The 24,537-nt window shown below is 42.2% G+C and overlaps 1 protein-coding gene across 6 annotated transcripts in view; it reads left to right on the top strand.

Moving 5' to 3' along the window:
- Positions 1-24,537, top strand: part of RALGAPA2 (Ral GTPase activating protein catalytic subunit alpha 2) — a 324,226-nt gene that overhangs the window by 285,465 nt on the left and 14,224 nt on the right. For 5 of the 6 annotated variants that reach the window (XM_041732346.1, XM_041732348.1, XM_041732349.1 and 2 more), the window contains one exon: positions 16,632-16,753. The exons of the other annotated variant lie outside the window; for it this stretch is intronic. In XM_041732346.1, coding sequence (XP_041588280.1) covers positions 16,632-16,753 — 122 coding nt within the window. The remainder of the gene's footprint in view (positions 1-16,631; positions 16,754-24,537) is intronic. 6 annotated transcript variants of the gene reach the window in all.

Genomic DNA, 24,537 nt, shown 5'->3' with positions numbered 1-24,537 from the left:
CCCTGTCAGCAAGTAATAGTATTTGTGAATTGACTTTGCATGACTACTGCAGACTCTTAACTAAAATAATATTCAAATTAAACTAAAACAGCATAAGAGAGTAGAAGGGGCCAGCATTTGAAACAAATAGGCCTGGGCTTGAGTTTAAGCCCTGCTCAGTACTTGCTGGGTAGTCTCAGAAGGATCATTTCTGCTCCCTGTCTCTGCTTCAGCATCTATGGTTTGAGATTTCCAAGAGGACCCTATGGGTTCATGGCTACAAAAGGGCAGAGCGGTATGCAGGTTATTGTTTATTTCACAAGGATTGCCTTTTATTCTAAGTGTGGTATTGCCCTACTAGAACTCAGGCTAATTATAATGTAAACTCAGAGCAATAATGTGTTTTAGAATCCTCCCAAAATACTATAACACTGTGATGGTTGAGTATTATATATTCTAGAACTCAAGACTTAAGAGAATTATGAAGCAAGAAAGTTTTGGGGTTTTTTTGTTTTGTTTTTTACATCTGAAGGAAGAAAAGTGGATTTATCACAGTAAGATTTAAATAAATATTAGCTGGCTGGCTGGATGGATGGGTGAATGACAGGCACAATAATTACAAGTAATAAGGAACTGAGGGAAGAGGAACCTGGGCTTTCTGGTATAGTCTATTTCATTGGGATCCTATCTGTCTTCCTGATCTGGGAACATCTGATACAATTCTACTTCACATTTGAATTGTGAAGAACATCTCCAGCTCTCTTTAAATAAAATACACAGTGGCTCCAAAGGACATCTTCCTCATCTGGGCCATGTCTCATGCCATTAATAATATAAAACTGGTGATTTAATGGAGCTGCTTTTGATCTATCAAGAAAAGACACACCTAATTCAATTTGGTTATTTTTCCAAGAGTAAGTATCTTAATTTGCAAAAGAATGATTTGATTATAACTTTAAGTAATACTGTAGTTAAATTTTTTTCATGAAGATGATACTGAGTGACTTTATGAGACCCAAATATGGAAAGTCCTAGAAAATTGTATGAGTTGGGAATTTGATCTTCAACAGCATTCATAGCTGTTCCTGTTTGTAATGTGACAAATATATTTTAGTCAGAATGAACAGGATCTCTGCTAGGGAATTTTGCATATAAAATATAAAAGCAGGCAGTTTTCATTTAAAGTGCAAAGTGGAATAATATAATGACATCTAAAATCAAGATATAGACTCCTATCATTTTTTATCTGTATGTTTTCTTTTTAAAGCATGAGTTATTATTAGAGAATTTCTAATTCTGATCTTTGTTCCCAGTGGATCAGTATTGTTTATTTCCTTTTGCATTACTCTGAAAAATGGAAAATTCTAGATATTAGAAAGTACCTACTGAAATGTAGTATAGGTATTGAATCTGTTATCCAAATGTCAGACTCAAATGGGATTGAATATCCACTCTGCACCTGATGACATATATTGTCCAAGTACAAAAGAAAACACACAGACAAAAATCTTTCTTCCCACAGTTTACCCTGAGCCAGATTCAGCCATAGCTCGTGGAGAACATTGCTTTCCTGTAACTGACAATTTGTGGGGTCATTGGTATGACACTGTCAGGTGCCAGGTAAAAGCCATGGAAGATACCACCACAGGTGAATAGGAACGTCACCAGAAGCACAGAGAATGCAGTGGTCACCCCATACTGTCCACCATCAGATACAGAGTGCCAGGCACTGGGGTATGAGGATGCCAGCCGATGGGCAAGCCTGCCAGAGGTGGGAGGTAGTTTTAATGAAGGAACAAGTGACAGAAGCAAGTGCAAGGGTGGCCTGACCTGGGGCCCTTGCAACAGAAGTCCCACGCTGCAGACAAGGAATTGCACACCAATAGGGGTTAGTGAAAAAGTCCCCTGTCCCTGCCTGAACCCACAGGAATTTCTCTAACATGTTATGCCTGGAAATACTTACTTGATATCCAAGTGTTGAGATTTATTTAATTGGCAGTAGGAAACACCTTTGGAAATGCAACAAGTTTTCTTTCTCCTAAGGTGTTGGAAATAGTCTCTGAATTGGAGGATATAGGAAAAGGGTTTCCGTTTCTTCCCTTAGGTTTCCATAAAAACATGGAATGTTCTTGAGCCTGGATCTATGCCTTCTGTTAGTTGTGGCTACACTGGACTTTTCTCCTCAGAGAATTCTGACCTCAAGAGGCAGAGCCGCGACTGAGAGTGGGGGCTCCAAAGTCAGGCTGCTGGGGCTTGAGTCCAGGCCCTGACATTTACCATCCGAGGTGCCTGGAGTTTGGCTCTCTGCACTTTAGTCTCCTTCCCTAAGGAAAAGAGTAATAGAAAAAAACATACAGGTAGTTGCCAGGAAGAGATGTGATAACAGCCTATAAGACCCCTCGCACAGTGCATGGCCTATGGAAAGCACATGATCATTTTAGTTGGCATCACTCTCTAAATATCAACCTATAGTTGTTGCCACATCAGCAGAGGTGCCTTGGGGCTGGGGCTAACTTATACTCAGGATGCAGTTTGATTATTGGCCACAAACAGAAACACCTCACCCAGAGAGCTGTCAGGAACAGGGACTTTTCACGTTGGAGTACTTTTGTAAAAGGGCATCGTGTACATTATGTGTTGCCAACTGTCTGTCTCCGAGACCATGTGGCCACCATGCCTAAACCTCATGTTGGACTTTTCTCTGAGATCTCTGCCACTTTCCTTACGGGCAGTTTCTGTTTCTCCCCAAGAACTAGGAGTGGCACAATCACCACCATGCAGGGTCCTGGGCCCAATGGAAACAGGTTGTTTCTCCACACTGCTTTCATCAACACCCATGCAAAGACATCTGTTGGTGTCAAGCAACTAGACCTTCATCCAGACCAACAATTTTTAACACAAAACCAGAGTCATTCCATCAACCCCTGGGAATTTCTGTGACCAACCTTGAAAGCAAAACATAAAAATTTCCCACTACATTATTCAGCTTTTATATATCTTTTTGGCTTCTTAAACCTAACACTGACCCAGTTGCTGAAACAGTTGTAAAAGGAGTAGAAGGTGCTTTTTGCCTTCCAGCTGCACAAAACCCCTTCCACAGTCACAATATTAATGAAACTAGTGTTCTCTGTACTTATCTGACCGCTTGAAGTTTGGACAGAGCCCATACCTGTCACCAGGCCTGGTTGTGCCTATGGTTGGAGCCATTCTACCGTACGCTGCATCCATGTATGTCCCCACCTAGTGCCACTCAGTGTGACAGCTCGGCTCTTGTGTCCACTTGGTGTAGCTTCTGCCTAAGTGAACCATTTGCATTGTACACTGTCTTCAATTGCCAGAAATCAGTCACTTTAGTAGCAAGTGCCAAACATAGTTTTGCTACTTCTGATCATGGAAGAGCTTTGTAGTATTAGAATTTCCCCAAATTTCCAGTTAGGTTTAGATAATTGTGGCAGTCTTTTTTTGCTCCAGCTGATAAGTCTGTGGGTATATTGAGTTTCGAGTGTCAGTCAGCAGTGATGGTTATCACTCAGGTGTGCTGTGATGCCCTATTTTACCCAGTAAAACAGAGTCTGCGTAGGCCAGAGGAGGCCCCTTGGCACCCTTCACATGAGCTGATCTTTAGTTTCTAGGTCGCTTACCTTTGGTAACCCCCTAACTTTTCTTGGAGTTTCTCCTTGTCATCTGATAATTGGTGCTAATATGAATATCTTCCTGGAAAACTCAGATGCCATTAAGCCACTATAATTATTTTTTAATAATTATTTTTATAGCAATATAGAAGTATTCTTTTGTTTTCAGATATATTTGTGTTTTTTAAATGCTCAAAAGAAAAAAAACAAATATAGCTCAAACTTATAAACATCATAAAATGGAGTATTTCACCCAAGTTGTTTACAGAAATGAAAAATCAGGAAAGTCTGTATAAAGCTTGGTACAAATACTTTGGGTGAGAAAATTTAATTCTGCCATGCCTGAACCCTGTCCTAGTTCATCTGGGCCCAGTGGGTTGTTGATGGGCAACCACAGAGAATATTTCAAGAGAAAGATAACCAGAATATTTGCCGAAGATTTTTTTCTATCCTTATTGACTTTATTCTTTTATATATGTATATATATGTATGTATATATATGTATGTATGTATATGTATGTATATATATCTTTATTCTTTTATATATATATGTCATATATCATCATGAGTCTGTTTTATTTTTTTTAAAGATTTTATTTATTTATTCATGAGAGACACAAGAGAGAGAGAGAGGCAGAGACACAGGCAGAGAGAGAAGCAGGCTCCCTGCAGGGAACCCGATGTGGGACCTGATCCCAGGACCCCAGGATCACACTCTGAGCTGAAGGCAGATGCTCAACCACTGAGCCACCCAGGCGTCCCCTGTTTTATTTTTAGAATCAGCCTAGGAATAAACTAATCTGTTAGGGCACATGGAATGTGCTTTCGCATCCAAAGCAAGAGTGCTTGAAGCATAAATATTGGATGATTCAGTTCAAATCACATTGCACTAAATAATAACCTTTAATGTATTCATAATAGCTTTCCTTTTACAGTCAGTGATGATAAAGTTAGAGCTTAAAAATCCATATTTACTGCTATTTCAATTGTCTGCCCTTTCTATACCTTGCAACAAAGAAGATTCCAGACTTTAAGAGCCGCTTCTGCATTTCTAATTGTTTTACATTTAGTTGTGACTTTTACATGGATGTTGAGTGCCAGCAGAATGTCAGAGGTAGTCATTTCTCCAGCTAAGGCCAACAGTACATTTTTAGCCATTCACATGTCATATATTTAGGGTGAATGGAAATCTGTGAAAGAGAGTTCAGGTGACATTGACTCCCTTCCTCCCAGAAACCATGCTATTAGCATAAGCATGGCAGAGCCCTTGGGCTTCTCTGTTTGTTTGTTGTTTTTTTTTTTTTTATTTATGATAGTCACACAGAGAGAGAGAGAGAGGCAGAGACATAGGCAGAGGGAGAAGCAGGCCCCATGCACCGGGAGCCCGATGTGGGATTCGAACCCAGGTCTCCAGTATCGTGCCCTGGGCCAAAGGCAGGCGCTAAACCGCTGCACCACCCAGGGATCCCTGTTGTTTGTATTGATTCATCACTTCTTGGGTCGTTTTCATCAGCAAAGCAGTCTGCAGAATCCTTGCTCACTCACTTGACAGCTTGTTCTCCAGATGTTAAGTAGGCCGAATGGCTGATTTTCTCATCACTGATGTCTTTACCACCATGAGACTTGGAGTGGCAGTATCGTAGGGTCCTTTCTCTCTTGGTAATTTACCAAAGGTGGGGTGTACTCACAGCACCAGAAGAGATGGAAATGGGTGTGCTCCTTCACAAATCAGTCCCCTGAACAGAGCTGATTTGAATAGAGATCAAATCCATTGCACCCTTGAAGCATTTCAGATCCTGAGAGGGAGACCATCCGTTCAATGCACCGGAAAGATGTGGGAATATGGGAGCAGAACTCCAAAAGTCTGTAATCTAATAGCCTGAAGCAAACCTGTTTCTGTCCCATTTCCACTTACTCTTGTCATTTCCTCAGAATTATTCTTAAACCTGGTTACATGGGTATTTTCTTCTGTCTTAACAGAAGTGGACTGTTTTCCTCTCCAGGAGTGTATCATTGGTGTTTGAAACCTAATCTAATATCTTATACCTCCATGTGTTTAATTTCCTTTTTCCCAAACATCCATTTTATTTGGTTACATTGTTCAGTAAAGTCATCCTCTTCATCCCTTACCAGGCTGTGACATTTACTTTGAATGATTCATTTATTTGGGGTCTTACACGGTCTTAGAATTTAAATTTGCATTATACTGAAAGACAAACAGAATCCCTGTAAAAAATGATGTATGGCTCAAGGCTGTAACTGGCATCTGTTTCTGTCTTGATGATTATGGAATTTAATCCATTTATTTAGGACTATGAAATGCCAAGCCAGCCCACCTATGGAATATTCCTCTGGGTGGCAGATACCAGGGAGGATAAGGATAGAGAAGTGCATTGGAGCAGAGACTCCTCCTTCCAGAAATGCCCTCCCAGGGTTCTGTGACATGGCTCCCTCCTCCATCTTCCTTCCCTGTGAATATACTCCCACCACCACCACCACCATCACTAGGAAGTTGGCTGGAAGGAGTTCCCAGGACTGCATGCTCCCCTTTTCTCCTTCAAAACTGTCTCCAAACCTGTGACTAATCACTCCTTATCTGCAGCCCAAGCCTCTCTGCTGGGACACAGTTGTCACCTGCCCAGTATTTCTCCCCTGGCATGCCGTTGGGCCGTTCAGACTCCCCTGATCATCTGAGCCCACCAGTTGTGAGCAACCCTACAGTCTAATGCCTCCTCTCCCTTCCCTCCACCCCTGCTTTCTTGAGGCCCATATCACATCTCTCTCCCTGACTAGTTTCTCTTCCTCCAATCTCTGTCCCTCTGGGCCCTTCCACACATGCCCTCCCCCACCATTTTCTCTCAAGTAGCAGACATAGCTTGCTATTCATCTGTTTAAAAACCCCCAGTGATTCCCAGATGCTAGAGACTGTCATTCCTCCTGCCATGACAGGCCTTTTGCTGTCTGACCTAGACCACTCTCCATCCACAGGGATTCACACACAATCTGGGTCCATGCAATCCATGGGATACTTACCAGCTCACAGGTGATGGGTGTCTGTCTTCCCAGATAGGTCATGAATGCTGTAGTCTTTCTCATCTTGCTCCCCTCAAACTCCTGGAACAATCCCTGGCACATGATCTGCTCCCTTTCAGGTGTCTTTCATGAATAAATGATCCAGGAATAGTCCCTGGGGTACTTTGTTCTCTGCCAGGTCACTGTCCATCTATTCCAGAGTGTGGTCAGTGAGGACCTTTTTATTCAAAGACCCTCCCCACAATACATATTGTGTGCTACATACCAATAGGCATTTGGGGGGACAGTTTTCCATTGAGATATAATTCACATGCCATAAAACTCACCCTTTTAAATTGTGTGATACAGTGGTTTTTAGTATATTCACCAGATTGTTCAACCACTAGCTTCATCCAATTCCAGAATGTTCTTATCACTCCCAGAAGAAACCCTGTATCCACTGATAGTCACTCTTCATTCCCCTTCTCCCCACAGCCCCTGGCAATCACTTAATTTCTTTTCTGACTCTGTGGATTTTCTTATTCTGGACATTTATATAAACGGAGTCTCACAATATGTGGCCTTTTGTATCTGCTGCCTTCCACTTAGCAGTGTTTTCAAGGGTCATCCATGTTGTAGCACATTCAATATCTCATTCCTTTTTATGGCTGAATAATATTCCATTGTGTGGAAATACCATATTTTGTTTATTCATCAGTTTATGGACATTTGGGTTGTTTTCACCTTTTGCCTGTTATGAATAATGCTGCTGTGATCATTTGTAGACAGATTTCTGTGTGAACATACATTTTCAATTCTCTTGGGTATATACCTCAATGTAGATTTGCTGGATCATGTGTTTAACTCTTGAGGAACTACCAAACTATTTTCCTCAGCAGCTCCACCATTTTACATTTCCATGAGCAGGTATGAGAATTCCAGTTTCTCCACATCTTTGCCAATACTTTCTGTTGTTCATCCTTTAAAATATATATATTTTTATTTATTCAGGAGAGATACAGAGAACAAGGCAGAGACATAGGCAGAGGGAGAAGCAGACTTCTTACAGGGAGCCCGATGTGGGACTTGATCCCAGGATCCCAGGATCACACCCTGATCTGAAGGCAGATGCTCAGCCACTGAGCCACCCAGGCTTCCCTCTGCTGTTCATTCTTGTGATCATAACCATCTTGGTGGGTTTTAGTTTCTACTTCCTTAATAGCTAATGATGTTGAGCATCTTTTTATATGTTTGTTGGTCAAGTATCTATCTTCTTTGGAGAAATGTCTATTCAAATCATTTAATTGAGTTCTCATTTTATTATTGAATTACAAGAGTTTTTACAAGAGTTATATATATATATATATAAGGATATATATAAGGATACAAGATCCTTATCAGATAAATTATTTGTAGATATTTACCACAGAATGACTTGTGAGTATTTACCACAGAATGACTTTTTTTTTTTCCAGTCCCTTCACTTTCTTGATAAATTTTCATATTTTTTCCCTTGGTTCCTTGTACTATTGGTGTCATATCTGAGGCCAGTGAGCACTTAAAAGCTTTATTGTTTGATCACTGTTCATAACACTGCCCAAGAAATGTAAATGTGTTATCATCATCCTCTGCATCTCCTGTTCTAAACCCTGGTAGTGGGACCAACAGAGAAAATCAGCTCATTAGTTTCCTGTCTTTAAATTATTCTTATTTGTCCCTTCTCTGAGCTCAGACATTCTCCAACTGTTAATGCATCTTTTTGCTAGGTTTAAAGTGTATCTATAGATATATATTAAGCATTTGATTCAAGGTAGCATTCCTCAATCCATAGCTGTCTTAAATCTCCTTTTTACCAGATTTCTATGAGCACAGCATCTGTCCTCATGTGACGAATGTGCCTACTATCTTGTCTGCAACAGTTTGTTCTCTCTTTTTCCTGGGAGGGCTGCTTACAGCTCTGCCTGTGCTCCATTTCCTCTTCCCTCCAAGTCAGGCACATCACCCAACCAGACCCCTTCTCAGTGTCAAGACCATTCTCAGAGGTTATGGTCATTTCAAATCTGCAAGTAGTCCTCTTACCATTTCCACTTGCTCAAAATATATATGTCCTGGAAATAGGCAAAGAACAAGTATAAAGAATTGAGACATTTGTATAGCCCATAGATTGATCATGTAGACCAAGTCAACACTGACCTCTTCAAACTTGAGGGTACTCTAGACTCTCCTTAGTGATGGCAGATCTTCTCAGAGTGCTCTGGAAGCCTAAGTGAAGCCATATTGCCTCCTTGCCTCAAACAATTCTGTGACCCAGCTCCAGCCAGTCTTTTAACCACACCTCCTGCCCCCTCTTCCTACCCTGGTGTTCCAGTCTCACTTCCTGAACCTCCTCAGGGCTCCTTCCAGCTAATGCCTCCCTGCACCTGAAATGCTCTTACCACTGCCTGCCCCCACCCTCTCTTGGTTAACCCCTTTCTGGCCACCTCTTCAGAGACTTACTGCCCTATTGGTTCCTGCTTTCTTACCTGGCACTGATGTAAGAACAATTCCCCTTATTCTGTGCTCTTGTCCCTGCTAAAATGTGGGCCTGACAAGAATAGGGGCAGAATCTGTCTCATTTCTCAGTTGTGTGCCCATTGCCAAGCACTGGTAGGCACTCAGCACATATTTTCTGAATGGATGAATGTTTGAGTGAAAACAGACTTGCTTTCTGAAAATGGCATTCACTTGAGATCAAGTGTATTGAGTAGAGTAGGATGCGGTACAGAAACTGTGCACACAGGCCCATATATATATATATATCATGTTGACTATTCTTTAGTTCAGCCCATTTTGTCATTCTTAATGTGCGATAATTCCAGCAAGAGTATCTTTGTAGAAAAACCAATTTTTTTCTGGAGCAATATGCTGTTTCTCATGAATGGCATTTGTATCCAAAGTTTTCCACAACTTTCTGAAAATTTTGAGCTCTCATATTTTGGCCTGTTTCTGGAACTAAGGCCTTAAAAATAGCACTACCTCCTTTCTGCCTTTTCTGTGTCTGAATCAGACAGACCTGTCTGTCATTGTTATCTCTAACCAACTTTCACCTTTCATATCTGCCTTTGGCTTAAAGAAGCTTATTCTGTCATTTGATTAGGTGAGGAAAGATCCCTTTGATTAGTACTATATTTGATTCTCACCAGATGGCTTATTTTCATTATGAAATATTTTATACATACTAGAAAACATCTAACATTTACATAAGTTATTTTTTTTAAAGATTTTTAATTTATTTATTCATGAGAGACACACAGAGAGAGAGGCAGAGACACAGGCAGAGGGAGAAGCAGGCCGCATGCAGGAAGCCCGACACGGGATTCAATCTGGGGTCTCCAGGACCATGCTCTGGGCCAAAAACAGTGCTAAACCTTTGAGCCACCCGGGCTGCCCAGATTTACATAAGTTCTAAAGAACAATAGAACATGCCTCCATACTGGCCCCCCATGTGTACCGACCAATATATTTGTGACTTTTCCACACTACCTCCTCCTCCATCCCAAAGATAATCTGGGTTATAGTTTCATTGCAGATGTGTGTATTCTAAAGCAGTATGTTTCACTTTGCTTATTTTTTAAAAATGTATGTAGTTAGAATTGTGCTGTACATGATCTTCAGTGAATTCCTTTTTTCATTAACATTGTTTTAAGTCTCATCCATACTAATAACACATATCTACAGTTTGTCACTAATGTGTAGTGTTCTACTATGTGATGACATCTATCAGTAGAAGTCTCTTTTGACTTTCCTGCTGTCTAAGAATACTATAACCACTCTTACATGTGGAATTGCTGCCTTTTCCTGGACAATGTTAAATTGCCTTCCCAAGAAGTTAGGCCAATTATCTCCTACCCATAGGCTCTGCAAGTTCCTCTGCCCCACATCCTCTCTGACATTTGGCATTATTAGTTTTTTTTTGTTTTGCCAGTCTGGTATATATGAAATCGTATCTCATTTTGGCTCTAAGCACCTTAATAGCCATTCATAGTTTATGTTCTGGAATGTTTTTTGCCCATTTTTCTAATAGATTATTTGGTTCCTTTATTGATTTTTAGGAGTTCTTTATATATTCTGTGCACTTGCCCTTTGTCATTTATGTGTTGCAGAAGACTTCTCTCACCTGATGCCTTGTAGTTTCCCTTTCTTTATGATATTCTAGTAAACATTAGTTCTTAATTTGGATATGCCCAGATGTACCAGTCTTCCCCCTTATGGTTCATGTTTTTTGTTTTGTGTTTAATAAAGTATTTCATATCCCAAGATTAAAGATTTTGCCCCATACTTCTAGAAGTTCTATATCACTTTTCTTTTATCTATGCAGAATTTTACTTCAAATTGAAAACTCTCTACTTTTTCCTTATAAACTGCTTTTGCTTGGGATATACCTAGCAGTGTCACAGCTCACAATAGTGGGCACAAATCCTAGGCAATCCTTTATCCATTCAATAAATATTGTGTAAAGCACATATAGGCTAGGTAGCAAGTAATGTAAGGATGACCCTGACTCATACTCAAGAAGTATAGTGGGCTATGTGCTGGTCCCTGAAAAGATATGTCTAATCCCAGAACCTGTGAATGTTAACTTATTTCAATAAGTGTCTTGAGATGAGATCACTCTGAACTATTCAGATGGGCCCTAAATCCAATGGGAAGTGTCCTGGTAAGAGACACACAGAGAAGAGGAGGAGGCAATGAGCCAAAGAGATGGGGATAAGAGTGATGCAGTCACCTAAAGCCTCTGCAGGGAGTAAGGCCCTGCTGACACCTTGATTTTGAACTTCTGGCCTCCCAGAACTGTGAGAGAATAAACTTCTATTGTTTTAATCCTCCCAGCTTGTGGTGGCTTTCAGCAGCCACAGGAAGCTAATACAAGGATGTTTAGGATGAGACAGTCCTACCAGAGGTAGAACCAGAGGTTCTCTTTTCTCCCCTGTCATGGACCAAGTAATGGTGGTAAAATTTGCAAGTGCCACAGCTTATCAGAGGGGCCTGGGGTTGGCCAAAGCCTCCCAGGCAGTGCCAAATCTTGGCTGCCCTCCCTTTGTAGACCACCACCGTGTAAAGTAGTCTTCAGAGTCACAAGAGTGGTCAGCTCTGGACAGGCTTGTGTCAGCGATAAGGGGCTGCATGAGTTAAGAAAGAAAACCAGGGATAGGTATGGAAACCACTGCAGAATATACACACAGACCTCAGGAGGCAACCTCATCCAAGGCTACTTTGTCAGGCTGGGTCTGGTATCCATTCCTCGGAAGTTTAGAGAAGGTCCCAGCAAGGAGGGTTTCAAGGGTTGTAAAAAGATACAACTTGCAATAGAGACTCTTTCAGACAATTCCCTTTTTTCTTTAAAAACAAAAAAACAGAAGGAGTTATTCCAAGAGAAGAAATTGAAAGCCCTAGACAGCAGTCAACTAACACGTAGCCTCAATAAGTAAAAAATTAAAATGAAGTAATTGTTATTTTTCTCAATTTATAAAGTCAGAATGGTGTATGGGTGTCAGCTTAAACCTATGGACTCAGGTTGAGTTTCATACCCACATATATTTAAGGGGGTTGATTTATCCTTACCACTAGTTTAGCTCCCAACCTTGCACCCTGAACTTAATCCCATGTACTCTAGGGTCAAGATATATTAACGGAAAGCAGTAAAGGTTGGAAGACTTGGGTTCTGCTCCCACTTGCACCATCAAGTAACTATGACTCTGGAAAATCACTTGAACCCTTTCTGCTTCCACTTCCTGATCAGTAATATGGGGCCATGGCACTCCCCCAGCTCACAGGGATCTAGCAGAAAGGGTTCTTGCTTGTCCTAAAGCCTGACACAAAGGCTCCCCCTACTTTATCCTACTTTCTGGAAGACAAACCCAGAAGCCCACATCAAGGGAGGAAGAGGAGCAGACAATCCTCATCAATTCTCTTGTGAGCTGGAACCTGGGTCAAGGCTTCATGATGTGATTCCATCTGATCCTCTGGGCAGCCCCAAAAGCAGATGTCAGCATCTCTGCTCTACACATGAGGCAACCGAGACTGGGGGCATTAGAGCAGCTTGCCCTGGGTCCCTGAGCCAGTGGGGGAGAGGACTGGAATTCACACATAGGCCTGTCTGCCTCCTAAGGTAAGCTCCTTCCTGTCAGGCTGCTGCTGTCACTTCTAAACGTAAAAACAAATAATCATCAGAATAAAGTTGGGGAATTGGGTTTGGATTCTTGGGCTTTTATGACCCAGCTGAATGTGTCTTGAGGGTCTCAGAAAGTTATCTTGGAAGTTTTTGATAACATGTAAGCAGCGAAGACATGCAGCCTCTTTATTCAAGTAGAGGAACGTTGGTAATTCATAAACTTCTTCCATGAAAACATAGACACAGTGAGCCATTGAAGAAGCTCAAAATATCTAAAATCCAAGATGGATGTTCTCTGAATTGAGTAGTCAAGAGGTAATTTTTCTCTTTAAAAATTACTTTGTGTGTATGTTTTTAAGATTTTATTTATTTATTTGACAGAGAGAGAGCACAAGCCCAGGGAGTGGCAAGCAGAGGGAGAGAGGGAAGTAGGTTCCCCGCAAAGCAAAGAGCCCAATGCAGGACGCGATCCCAGGATCCCAGGATCATGACCTGAGCGGAAGGCGGATACTTAACCAGCTGAGCCACCAGGCACTCCTGTGTGTGGTTTTGAATGAGAGAGTACTTCAGAACAGAATTTAAGTTTTATATTTGTGAGTGGAATTTTTAAGAGAACAATAAGGCAATGGCCAGTGTTAAAACAAGTATTGGATTTGTGACCAGGACCCTCTTTAGGTACCTGCTTTCAGCCAGAGGTGCTGACCATCCTGATGACTGCCTGGCATCATTACAGCATTCAGTTCATATCTTAATATGCCTTACACATGAGAAGGACCCTATGGTGTCTAAGTTAATAAAAGCTTATTTTTAATAGCAAGTAACCAACACTGAAGCCCTGGAGATGTTACATAAGAAAATGTCAGGTGATACTTCTAATTACCCTTGCTAATAATTCTAATAAATTCTGTTAAATCCCAGAGCTACGTTTTTTAAAGCTACTAAAAGAAATGATTTTTGGCACCCTGAGCTCCTTGGCTGTTCTCAACGCTGCCAGGATTGGGGTGGTGTTTGTTTTCTTTTTGTCATGGTGTTTACATGCCCTGGCGTGGGCCTCTAGTGAAAATGCTTTGGTGATCTCCTGGTCTCCCCACAGTCCCTAATGGATGTTTGTCTAAATGACAACACCCAGTTTAGCGCTGTTAACGCTCCAGTGACAGTATAGGACCAGTCTGGGGGTTGGGGAATATGTGCCACGTGTGATAGTGGGGGAGGGGGGGACGTGAATGCGAAATTGGGAATCTTCTATGAGGTAAACACTTTCTCCTCTAATATCCGGTTCTGGAAGCATCTTTTTGTGCTGTCTCCCATAGTGCCTTCTTTTAGGAGCCAGACGATAAATATTCATTGAGCCAGAGAATCTCAAAACTTGATTATCACCACCCTGTAACTCTAGGGCTGGACTTGCTCTTAGGAGCCCAGATTTCTTGGACTTGACAAGGACAAGCTTACGAATTGGCTATCTGGGATGAGGATGACAGGCTACTGTCTGAGGTCAACTTACGTGCTATTATGCATAGCATCTCTTTGTAGGGCTGACTGTGAGCTTGATTAACATAGCAGCCACTCTTCCAGATATGTGGCTTCCAGAGCATATTTAGCAAAATGCATCCGCACTTCTATTTTGTTCACCATTGTCCCAAGCACTGTATGTGGATGTGTTGGACGCAGTGGGGCCTTTCAGGAAACAGCAGGACCATTCTAGACAGAGCATGACAGGTCTTTAGAGGGCTGCGCCTGCTCTAACCCAGGCCCTCAAGCAGACTGCGGTCTGAAAGGGGTAGCCATGAATTGTGCGTTGACAGCGGGCCACGGCTGTCCTAAGGCTCAGGTGGTTGTCAGCCATAAGTTTAGCTCAGCTCTTTGAGTAATTTGTCACGCCTCGCTCGGCCCCTGCTGGGCCAGCACGTGCCAGCTTAGTGTCAGAGTGCCTGTTCGCCAGACGGCCACTCAGGCCTAACGTCCTGCTGTTCCCTGGACCCGTGGTTTGCTGGGGCCGCGCATGGAAGGCCGAGCCGCGCGACAGCCAAGTGCTGTGCAGAATAAGCATGTTCATAATGAGACGTGAATGGCATTAGTGGATCCCTCTAGAATTGGGCCAGAGAAGACGCCTCTCACTGTGGAAGTTTGGCAGCCTGTTCCTTCATCAGGGTGAGTCACCGGGAGTTCAGCCACACTCGCAAAGCTGGTTCAAGCTACCACTGCCCAGGCCTTAGGCTGTGGTGACCATCTATACAACACATTATGAATCCATCAGAGGGCCACTTTTAACATCTTCAAACTCATTTTGTTTTTTTTTTAAATTGCAGAGAGCAAGCCTAAAGAGAAATTCTGGAATAGAGCTGCCCAGTATCCCTTTCCAAGACAAAGGGCATGTTCTACATCCATGCAATCCAGCACAGTAACCCCAGCCTCATGTGGCTCTTGGGTGCTTGAAATACAGCTAGTGGGACAGGGGAATGAAATTTCTATTTTTTCATTGTAATTAATTTAAATTTCAATTTAGATAGCGACATGTGGCTCATGGCTACTGCATTGGACAGCACAGCCTCAGGATGCCTCTGGTCTCGTGGTATAAAAAAATCTGAGTATAATGAAAGGAGGAGGAAGAGGAAGGACCTGCCCTGGGAAATTCATGCATACTTTGATAAAGGAAACTAGAAAAATATTTCAATCACATGCATACTCCTGAAAGCTAATTAGAAAAGCATCATTTTCACCAACTTTTATTTATGAAGTTGGCCATTTTGGAAAGATAGTTTTAAAATATAGTGAGAAATGTTCAAATTACTTTTGCTCTTCCAGAGCAGCAAATAATGAACTGATTGATGATGATCCACGTTCCCTGTGTTCCTGGGGAATTAGCATGATTTTCAAAATGACTAAAACACGTCTTTTAACTTTTGCATTGATAACTAGGAAGGGGAAAATGAGACATCATGCAAACTTCCCCAAGTGTTAATTCATAAAGTCATACATGCAGTGCTTCCATCCGCTGTCGAATTGTTCTGACGTTATCCTGTTATTGGAAGTGCATGATTCACCTTCTGAGGAAACAGAAGCCATACACAAAAGGGGAAGATTTGCTTTCTGCCCTGTGAAAGGCTGCCACACACAGGGGTCCTATTAAGACAGCTGGAAAGTTGCTTCAGTGTGTTACGCTTGTAAGTTTTATTGGTGACTGGTTTTTGATTACACATTTGAATGCGTGTGTTCCAGACTGCAGTTTTAATTAAAAGGCAATAGTCTTTTCTTTTTTAAATTGCACTGTGCACTCTCCGCTAGAGTCTCTCACTTATTAGCTCCTGTTTTCTCATGCTCTAGCCTATCCTGGTTTGAGACTCTAGTACCCCTTCACAGCATACCTTTCTGCCTTCCCTCTTCCCAGGGACATGCGTCATTTTTTTTTAAGTGTACCAGCAATTCTTGTTTCAAGTGTCAATTAATTCTGTAGGAGAGAGAAAAGAACATTCTATCCACTAACCTGGGAAGGGAAGATCCAGCACTGTCCCACAGCTGTCAGTGGAAAGAGATGTGTCCACAGTCAGTGCCTCTGTTTTTGTTTGGATCAACCTTAACGATCTTTTGCTGGGATTCTGTAACTATTGATGTACATATCTTTCAGGAATACTGGTGTGGGATGTAACTGAAGTCTAAGAGAATCTTAGGTCTCAATATCAGAATCTTCCTGTTAATTATGATTCATATTTAATTTCCTGGCAGGATGTTAACAGACTTTGTAGGGTACTTTTCTCCCCACTCATAAAAGTTATATAAGTGTATTCAAACCAAAGTGAACTGTGTCATTGTTATGCATGTCATTCCACATGTGCAATTGCTTCCTTGACTGGTAACCACAGCTATGAAGAGCGGGCTCTGTACCTCGAAGCAATAATTCAGAACCACCGAGAAATCATGACGTTTGAGGATTTCGCCGCCCAAGTCTTTTCTCCCTCGCCCAGCCCCTCCCTCAGCGGAATGGGTGAGTGTCTGCATTAGTCTGCCCTCCCGCGCTTAGGACGCACTCGAGCAGCAGATGTACACCTGTTTTTCACAGATAAATGCTTGCAAATTTAAGAAGAGCATTCTCCCTCTGAATCAACTAATGAATATCAAAAGAAATGATGACATTCATTTTAATTTGTTTTGTATCCGAGCTGTTCACTCAGTGCTTTTCTTCAGCTATCCTGTTAACCCCCGAATCTAGCAAGGTTAATGAACTTTTTCTCAGTAATGTGCTCTGGTTCATTCAGGAGTGTGGGTTTCTTGCTGAGCTGGGAATATGTTGTTTAAAAGCGATGCCCGAATCAGTGCTTACTTATCAAAAAAGTGTTCCTCACAGTCGAAGCCGTTGCTACTAATGCTAAATGGGGATTATGCTGCCGAGATACTCGGGTCAGGGATTAATGCAGGAGAAATGGAAGGACAGTGTCCCCTGGTCCGTCATTACAGCAGAATGGCATGCACGCTTTCTCTCTGGAGTGGTCTGTGTCACACGCACAAGCTGCCGACCAGAGCAGCACCTGGCATGGAACCTGTTTAGCAACTGGCTTTCAGTCATTTTCATTTATTACGCCAATGGAAAATTTCAGAAATTTCCATGAATGTCCCTGTTTTTTGGTTTTACTCTTTTTATATTTCTGATTTTTTTTAAAATGGTTACTACCACTTAAACTGATTATATGATTACTGTGGGTTTCTTTTTCCCAAAGAATAGAATTACTTGTGAATTTCTGCATGTAATTACAGATTAATTGCCTTTCAGAAAGTAAATGGGATATTTAGTCAATGCATGTTGAAATTCTCAATGAGGGGCTTCCTTCTTCTTCCACCAGTGTAGACACAACTGTTAGCATGCTTAATAGATTTCTAACCTGTGTCAGTTGTCTCTGAACACCGCCTTACTTCTCCAATTCTGACTTGTTAACAAATATCTTACACCCAAAGTAAAAAAAATTAAATTCAGTGAAATAAATCACTTACAAATAAAATCAACCATGCATCATTGTTTAACACCACTGGCTTCAATCCTTGCCTCTCCGAGCTTTGTTGGGAGATAAGAGAGAGAGGCTCGCACTTGCACAGGGAGCCAGGAGCAGCAGGCAGAAGGCCTGAGAGATAAGCGAGCTGGCTGAGGTGCCGGGAGCCCATGTGATTTACATAATCACGCCTCTGCTTCCTGGTGAGGCGTCAAGAAACACAGGGATGGCCTCTATTGATCTTTGTTGAACTGGAATACTAAACAACATGAGAAAGCTTATAACTTAAAGCTTTGATTAATGTTTCTTACATTAAAAAAAGAACAGCTGTGAATTGAATTCTTTTATACACTCTGCCAACATTCTATCTAAAACCAAAAAAAAAAAAAAATCGGTTGCAAGGGAAATGAAGATTTCACACCACACTGGCTAGAGGTTTAAAATCATTTCTAGTGTGTAGGTGAAAGAATATGAAGGATCTGTAGCAAAGCTAATTTTTTAAAGATCTCATTCAGTTCTTTCTCATCTTCATGAGGTACTGGGACTTAATTTTTCTATGCAGGGTTTTGTGGGGTTTTTCTTTAACTCTTGAGAAAGCTTTCGATTTCTTAAAATTAGAAGAAATTAAATAACTAGATATTGACATTCCTTAGCTGTTATGCTCCTAAGGCTCCAGATTAAGATGTTCCTGAAACAAATATTGATGAGCTTTGTTTTCTATGCATACTTTAGCATCTATATAAATTAATTTGATCTTTTCCAAAGATTTACTTAAATCAATTCAAATGAGGTAGTGTGTAGGTAACTTCTTAAGGGAGTCTCCAGAAGTGATTGCGGTTTTCCAGGACCTGCTATTTGGAGGCAGTTGCTAACAGGCTTCTGTAAGAGCACCACATTTGCCAAAGTAACTTAGCAGTCACTGACAGTTCATGAGTGGACTCTGGAACCCATACAAAGGGAACGTGAAACCAAAGATGAGCTATCAAGACAAATGCTGGTTCTTCCTCGTTATTAGCATCCGTATGACATTTCATAATGTTCAGGGCTTAGGACATTTGGTGTTGAGTGATAAAATTTTTGGTACACATATCACGGCAATCCATGAGTGTGATTTTAAGTCTGGGCACCATGTTCTCTATCACCACTTTGCCTGTATGCCCACAACTGAGATTAGGAAGGAACTAGATGTGACCTGAAATTTGGGGGCAGTGCAGTGGGGGCGGGGCATCTCCAGACCATACATAGACACGTTTCAGAAGCACATCTCCCCTCCTTCCCAGGCCAGTTTTGCTTGTGAGGAATCTCTGTCCCAGCTTGTCACCACATTTACAGATGAAAACATTTTCATTTATTCAGTGTTTTCAATTTTCTTGGGACAAGGACAGTCAGACCCAGATGAGCCAGCATACTGAAACTAAGAAACAGAGGTGGACTCTGCTCTTCCGAGCAGCAAGCCAACTGGAAAAATTGACCCTGAGCAGCTTAAGCCCCCACAGTGCACTCAGGACCCAATCAGACCATCTTTGATGGCCAGCAGTGCCATCAAAGCGGGTCCTTGGGCTCCTGCTCCCATGCATATGCACAATCTGAGGAATTAGGGGCTCCCCGGTTTTCTTTGTATCCTCTCTGCAAGGGGCTTTGTCGTTAATGCAGAGGGAGAATAACCTGAACCCTGTATCCCTTGCACACTGTATTTGTAGCTGCAAGCCACCCTCATTGCTAGAGGGAAGGCCTATAATATAAGCCTTGGAATCCTACGCGTAAAAAAGAAATTTGTTCAGTGAGAGGGGCTTATGCCCAAAGATGCTTCTCCTCGGACTCCCCCTGTCCCAGTGCTGTTGATGTCACCCAAGGAATCCATAGAGGGGCACACTGGCCAAGTACATGTGTTTCTCTTCATGATTCACTGTCAGCCACTGATGCAGATGGAGCATCTGCAGTGTGTAGGCTCATAGGTGGGTACTCAGCTTTTTAAAAGAGATTTAAATATATATATCTGTATATTTTCCCAATCAGAAAATGTTATTTTAAAATGCCACCTACCTCATACCTATTCCATCCACTGCTTGTACTAGTAATACCCAGTGTATAATAGCTGTTTGAGCTGCCTGCCTCTTTCTTAGCACTGTAGTTGGTGTTCCTTTTCATCCCTTCCCTTTTGGCCAGCAACTTCTGAAAGGTAGCCAGTGTGAAAGTATTAGCTGTAGTTACACACACACGTGTGTGTAACATATGTGTGTTAACATATATATACACATATATACATATATATGTTTATGCATGTATATAAATGCATTTAACACACACATACACATACACATGTTGGGGTGAGGGACTCAGCTTGTGTTTTCCTGCATGTTTCCAAGGAAGGGAGGCCGGCAGAGAGGACTTCAAAGGGTTAACTAGAGTGGGCACCCTCGACTGCTGGGCGGGACTGATGTAATCGCTGCAGCTCACAGCCAAGTGCATCTGTTCACCATGAGGTCATTCTTCTGCATGCTAATGATTTGGAAAATCAAGTCTAATGTTTGACATTATCAGAAAGGATATAAATAGTATAAATCTTTATTTTTTGGAAGCTGATCTTATAAACAAGTGGAGAAAAAGAGAAACTTTAGCTTGGACCTGAGATTTTTTTTTATCCCCAGAACTGCTTTAAAGGTTGTGTCTGGACCCTAAAACCTTGGAGGAATCCACTTGTGTCTGCTGATAAATGAATCCCCAAATCACTATTACAGTCACAGCTAGCAATTTGGTAGTAGAGGACTACAGGTATGTCCAATTTAATATCTAATTTAAAGAATTTCCAAGTGCCTTAGTCAGGACCTCATAAAGACTGGTTTTTTTCAAAGAATATCCCAAATCAAATTAAACGAGTTATCAGTATATGCAAATCAACTGTGTTTGCTGAACATGCCAACACTCTTTTGGGTTCCTTTCTACTTTAATATTGCTGTAGGGAGCCAGCAGAGGGAGCACAAATCTTTATTTGTGAGTCCTATACAAACATTTGATTTCTCCAAGATATGGTCAGAAATACTTCCTCTTTCATAATAGGCTAGATTGTAAAGTTCAGGATTTTTAAAAAGTGGGAGGAAATTCCTCACTAGGCTCCGCCAGATTCTGCCACTTTTAATGTAGGTCATATTTGGAGCTTAACCCATATTAGTCTGAGTTGGTCTGAGGTTGCTGCTGCCACCACGACTCTTGCACAAAACTGTAAGCTTTCATCAGTCACGCGCACAATGTGCACGGGTGTCCTCTTGGAAAGGATTATTATGCTCACCTACCCGATAGTAAAAGACTTTTGTTATTTTCTCCTACAACAAAATCGAATTAAGTTCATAGAAACTATCAGAGGACTCTGCCTGGTGTCACTGGGTCATTCTGGTGACCCTCTTAGACTGTAGGTGTATTGGTCCCAAAGTGAATCTGACAAGTAGATGCCACACAGACTGCTTGTGTAACTCAGCAACCTTTGGCTAGAGGAGTAAAGTTACACCCAGCTTCCACTTGCCAGACCCCAAACCACGCACACTGCTTACATGTGCCAGGATGTGGTAGGCTTGCCCTTCTGCACGCAGATCCCAGTGTGGCCAGTTTGCTGGGTGGTCAACAATCAGGTAATCCGTAGAAACTGCACCAGACAGACTCTTAACTACAGTCCCCCAAAAGACGACATATTTTCCCCATTCACTGAGAGTGGTCATGTTACAGATTCATTTAGTCTCTTTCTTTGTCTCTCTCAGTCCCTCCCTTCCTTCCTCCTTCCCTTCCTCCCTCCACATTAAAGTGCTCTTCATAAGGTTTTGATTGATAGCCCTTCTTATATATTCACCATCCCCATAAATTTGCTGAAACCAGCAAAGAACATTGTAAGATGTTAGAGGAAACTTCAGGAGATCAAGCTGATCCCTTTCACATTCATTTTGAGTTGGCTGAAGAGCCATAAAGGGACAACCAAAGACCATGGGCAAGTTGGCAGTGGGGCCTTCACCCCTTGTTCCACATTCTCTTTTCTTCCCAAAGTGGAGTCAGGTGGTAGTGACATTATCTAAGACTCAGATAATTACCACCATCCCCTACTTGGTAAGCTGTCACCAAAATTGGTGGTTAGTTACACTGGTCACAGAGTTCCTAACCAGCCACTTATAAGAGTTTTTCAATGTACAACACACAATGTCACCTCTTTGAGAGGAGAGAAGCAATACTATATCAGTGTTTTTCAAACAAGGTAGAGACACAGCCAGAGGGAGAAGCAGGCTCCATGCAGGGAGCCCGACGTGGGACTCGATCCCAGGTCTCCAGGATCACACCCTGGGCTGAAGGTAGCGTTAAACCACTGAGCCACCCAGGCTGCCCCAAAAAGTCTTCTTAAGAGAAGAATGAAGTTTGGGAAAGTGATAGTGCTGGAAATATAAATTGCAGAAACTCAGATTACTGAACTATTAGTATATGATGCTGTGGTTATTGGTTAGTCAGGTGACCATTTATACCAGCACACTCGTGTCACTGTGCCAGTCTCAGGAGCAGCCTCATAGTTGTGGCTACAAAACCCTTCCAGGAGTTCTCTCATTCCCCCTTCTAACCAACCAAATGGAACAGATGAGGGAACTAAAGCCCAGAATTACTCTGATTTCATGTAATGAACAAACGTGCATCAGAGGCTTCCATGTACCCTGGCTAGGTCTGGCCCCAAGGGTTCAGGCAAGCCACCCCAAGACCTAGAGGAGTTTCTGATATTCTGGGGGTGCTAGGAACACAGCCAGGACCCAAGCCCAGAGTCCATGCACCCACACACTACTGCCAAACCCTGGAATAAAGGCAGATGGCAGGAGCCATAGCGAACTTTTGACCCTTCATACACCATTGCCAGCATTTGCAAATCTTCCTCCCTCAGTATTTAATATAGACCAGGCTTACCTTCTTTTGCTCTTCTTCCTCACATATCTCAAATCCCACTGTCTTCCTATCCTCTTTGCTCAATGCTGGCCAGAACCTTCCACCTGGCACCAGCCTCCCCAGCTGCTTTGGGGGCTCCTTGCAGGGAGGATGGGTTCCCCTGAGAAGGTTGGGTTCTGCAGCCAGATAGCCAGTGTCTTCTGTGTTCCAGCATGTGGCCTCAGCCAAGTTACCTTTCACTCTGGCTCAGCCTGATTCTGTAAAATAGGTCTTATAAGAACTTTCCTTAAAAGATATTTGTAAGGATTTGGCAAGTTAGTATGTGTAAAGAGATGAGCACAGTGCCTGGCACATTAGGGACCCCTCAGCCAGTGTTTGCTGGGCTGTCACACTCACTCACTGTGTCTGCCCACATTTTTCTACACTCCGTCCTCAGTAACCCTCTACCTCTTCCAGCCCGTCTTCGTCTTAGAACGTGTACCTGCCTATTCTTCCTTTCTCGTCCTGGAATACACCGCTTGCCTGCCAATTGGCCTGTCTCCTAGAAGGGGATCATGGCTACTACTGAGCCACCCAGGTGCCCTGGTATTGTGGGTTTTAAAGAGAATTCTTCATGGCCCTGTTTAGTACCAGATTTTACTTCACACTTATTCATCTCTTTTTTCCTCTTAAAATTCTTTTATTCTCCTCTGTGTCCACTCTGGAAGGAGGAAGAAATATGAGACAGCATTTGTTCCAATAGGAAATGATGGTACTACCTGTCCCACATTGCCATCTCTGAATTGGCCCCACCTTCCCTCACCCCTAAGACTGTGCTAAGCACCTTAAGGCAACACAAAGGCTCTGGAAGCTTCATTTTCAATATCTCCCCCTGCCCTTCTGGAGCTTGCAGTCTTGTTGGGGAAGAGCAGGTATTCATGAACCACTAAAACATGGCTACTTATTTGTAAGCCCACATTAGTTACCTCCAAACCGTTACCCCATATTAAAAAGACACAGTTCAAAGGAAGAAAGTAAGATACAGTGAGCCAATGGTTTGGGTCAGTTGGATTGAGATTTCCCTGAGCTGTGCTATCCACCTTGTGAGCCTGGAAGAGAACGGAAACTTACCTAATATGTATTAGATACACTCTAAGTCTCCTGCCAATCAGTTTTTAACTTTGCCACATTGGCTAAGAATTAAGATGTCTGAGAACTGGAAGGCCACGGACAAGAAGCATAAAATGAGGGACAGTCCACGTAGGAAGAGCACAGAGGAAGAAATGACTCCTTTTGGAGCCTGTGTGGGGACCCTCCTGCTCCTGGAGCTGGTGCACAGGTTAGGGGTGCTCACAGATTCCCAGAAAAAGAAGGGACCCAAGATTGTTCCTCCTAAAGTGTTGACATCACATTTAAATTGTTGCTTTGGAAGAACTTGAAGATGCTGCCTTTTCTGTGAAATGCCACCTTCAGTTTACTTCTGATTTCTCAGTCCTGACAGGGTTTTAAATGCAAGTGGCATCTTCCTCCATGCCTAACTGCTAATTACAGTTCCCATGACACTTTTACAGTTGCCAAGAGATAGCCGGCAGGTACCAAGAATTTTTCTGAAACAATTTTTGGAAATGATTCTTAATTAAAGCTTATTTCAAATAACCTTGAGGATTTTTTTTAGAAGAACCCAGAACTTCCAGAGCTTCCGACCCCCTGTGTTATGTTTCTTGTGAACCATAGCTATGACCCTCATGTTCTCCTGATTCTAGCAGGTAGAACAGGTGCAAACCACAGCCAGGAGTGTGGGTTCCTGGAAAACTCCATGGTTTTGCTTGAATTTCTGATTAGCAACAACCAAACCAAAGCACAGGCCAAATGGAAGCTCTCTTATTAGCATTTAAGTCTGCTGGTG

This window comes from Vulpes lagopus, chromosome 18, assembly GCF_018345385.1.
Source record: "Vulpes lagopus strain Blue_001 chromosome 18, ASM1834538v1, whole genome shotgun sequence".
NCBI classification, from domain to species: domain Eukaryota; kingdom Metazoa; phylum Chordata; class Mammalia; order Carnivora; family Canidae; genus Vulpes; species Vulpes lagopus.
This window is presented reverse-complemented; position numbering and strand designations above follow the sequence as displayed.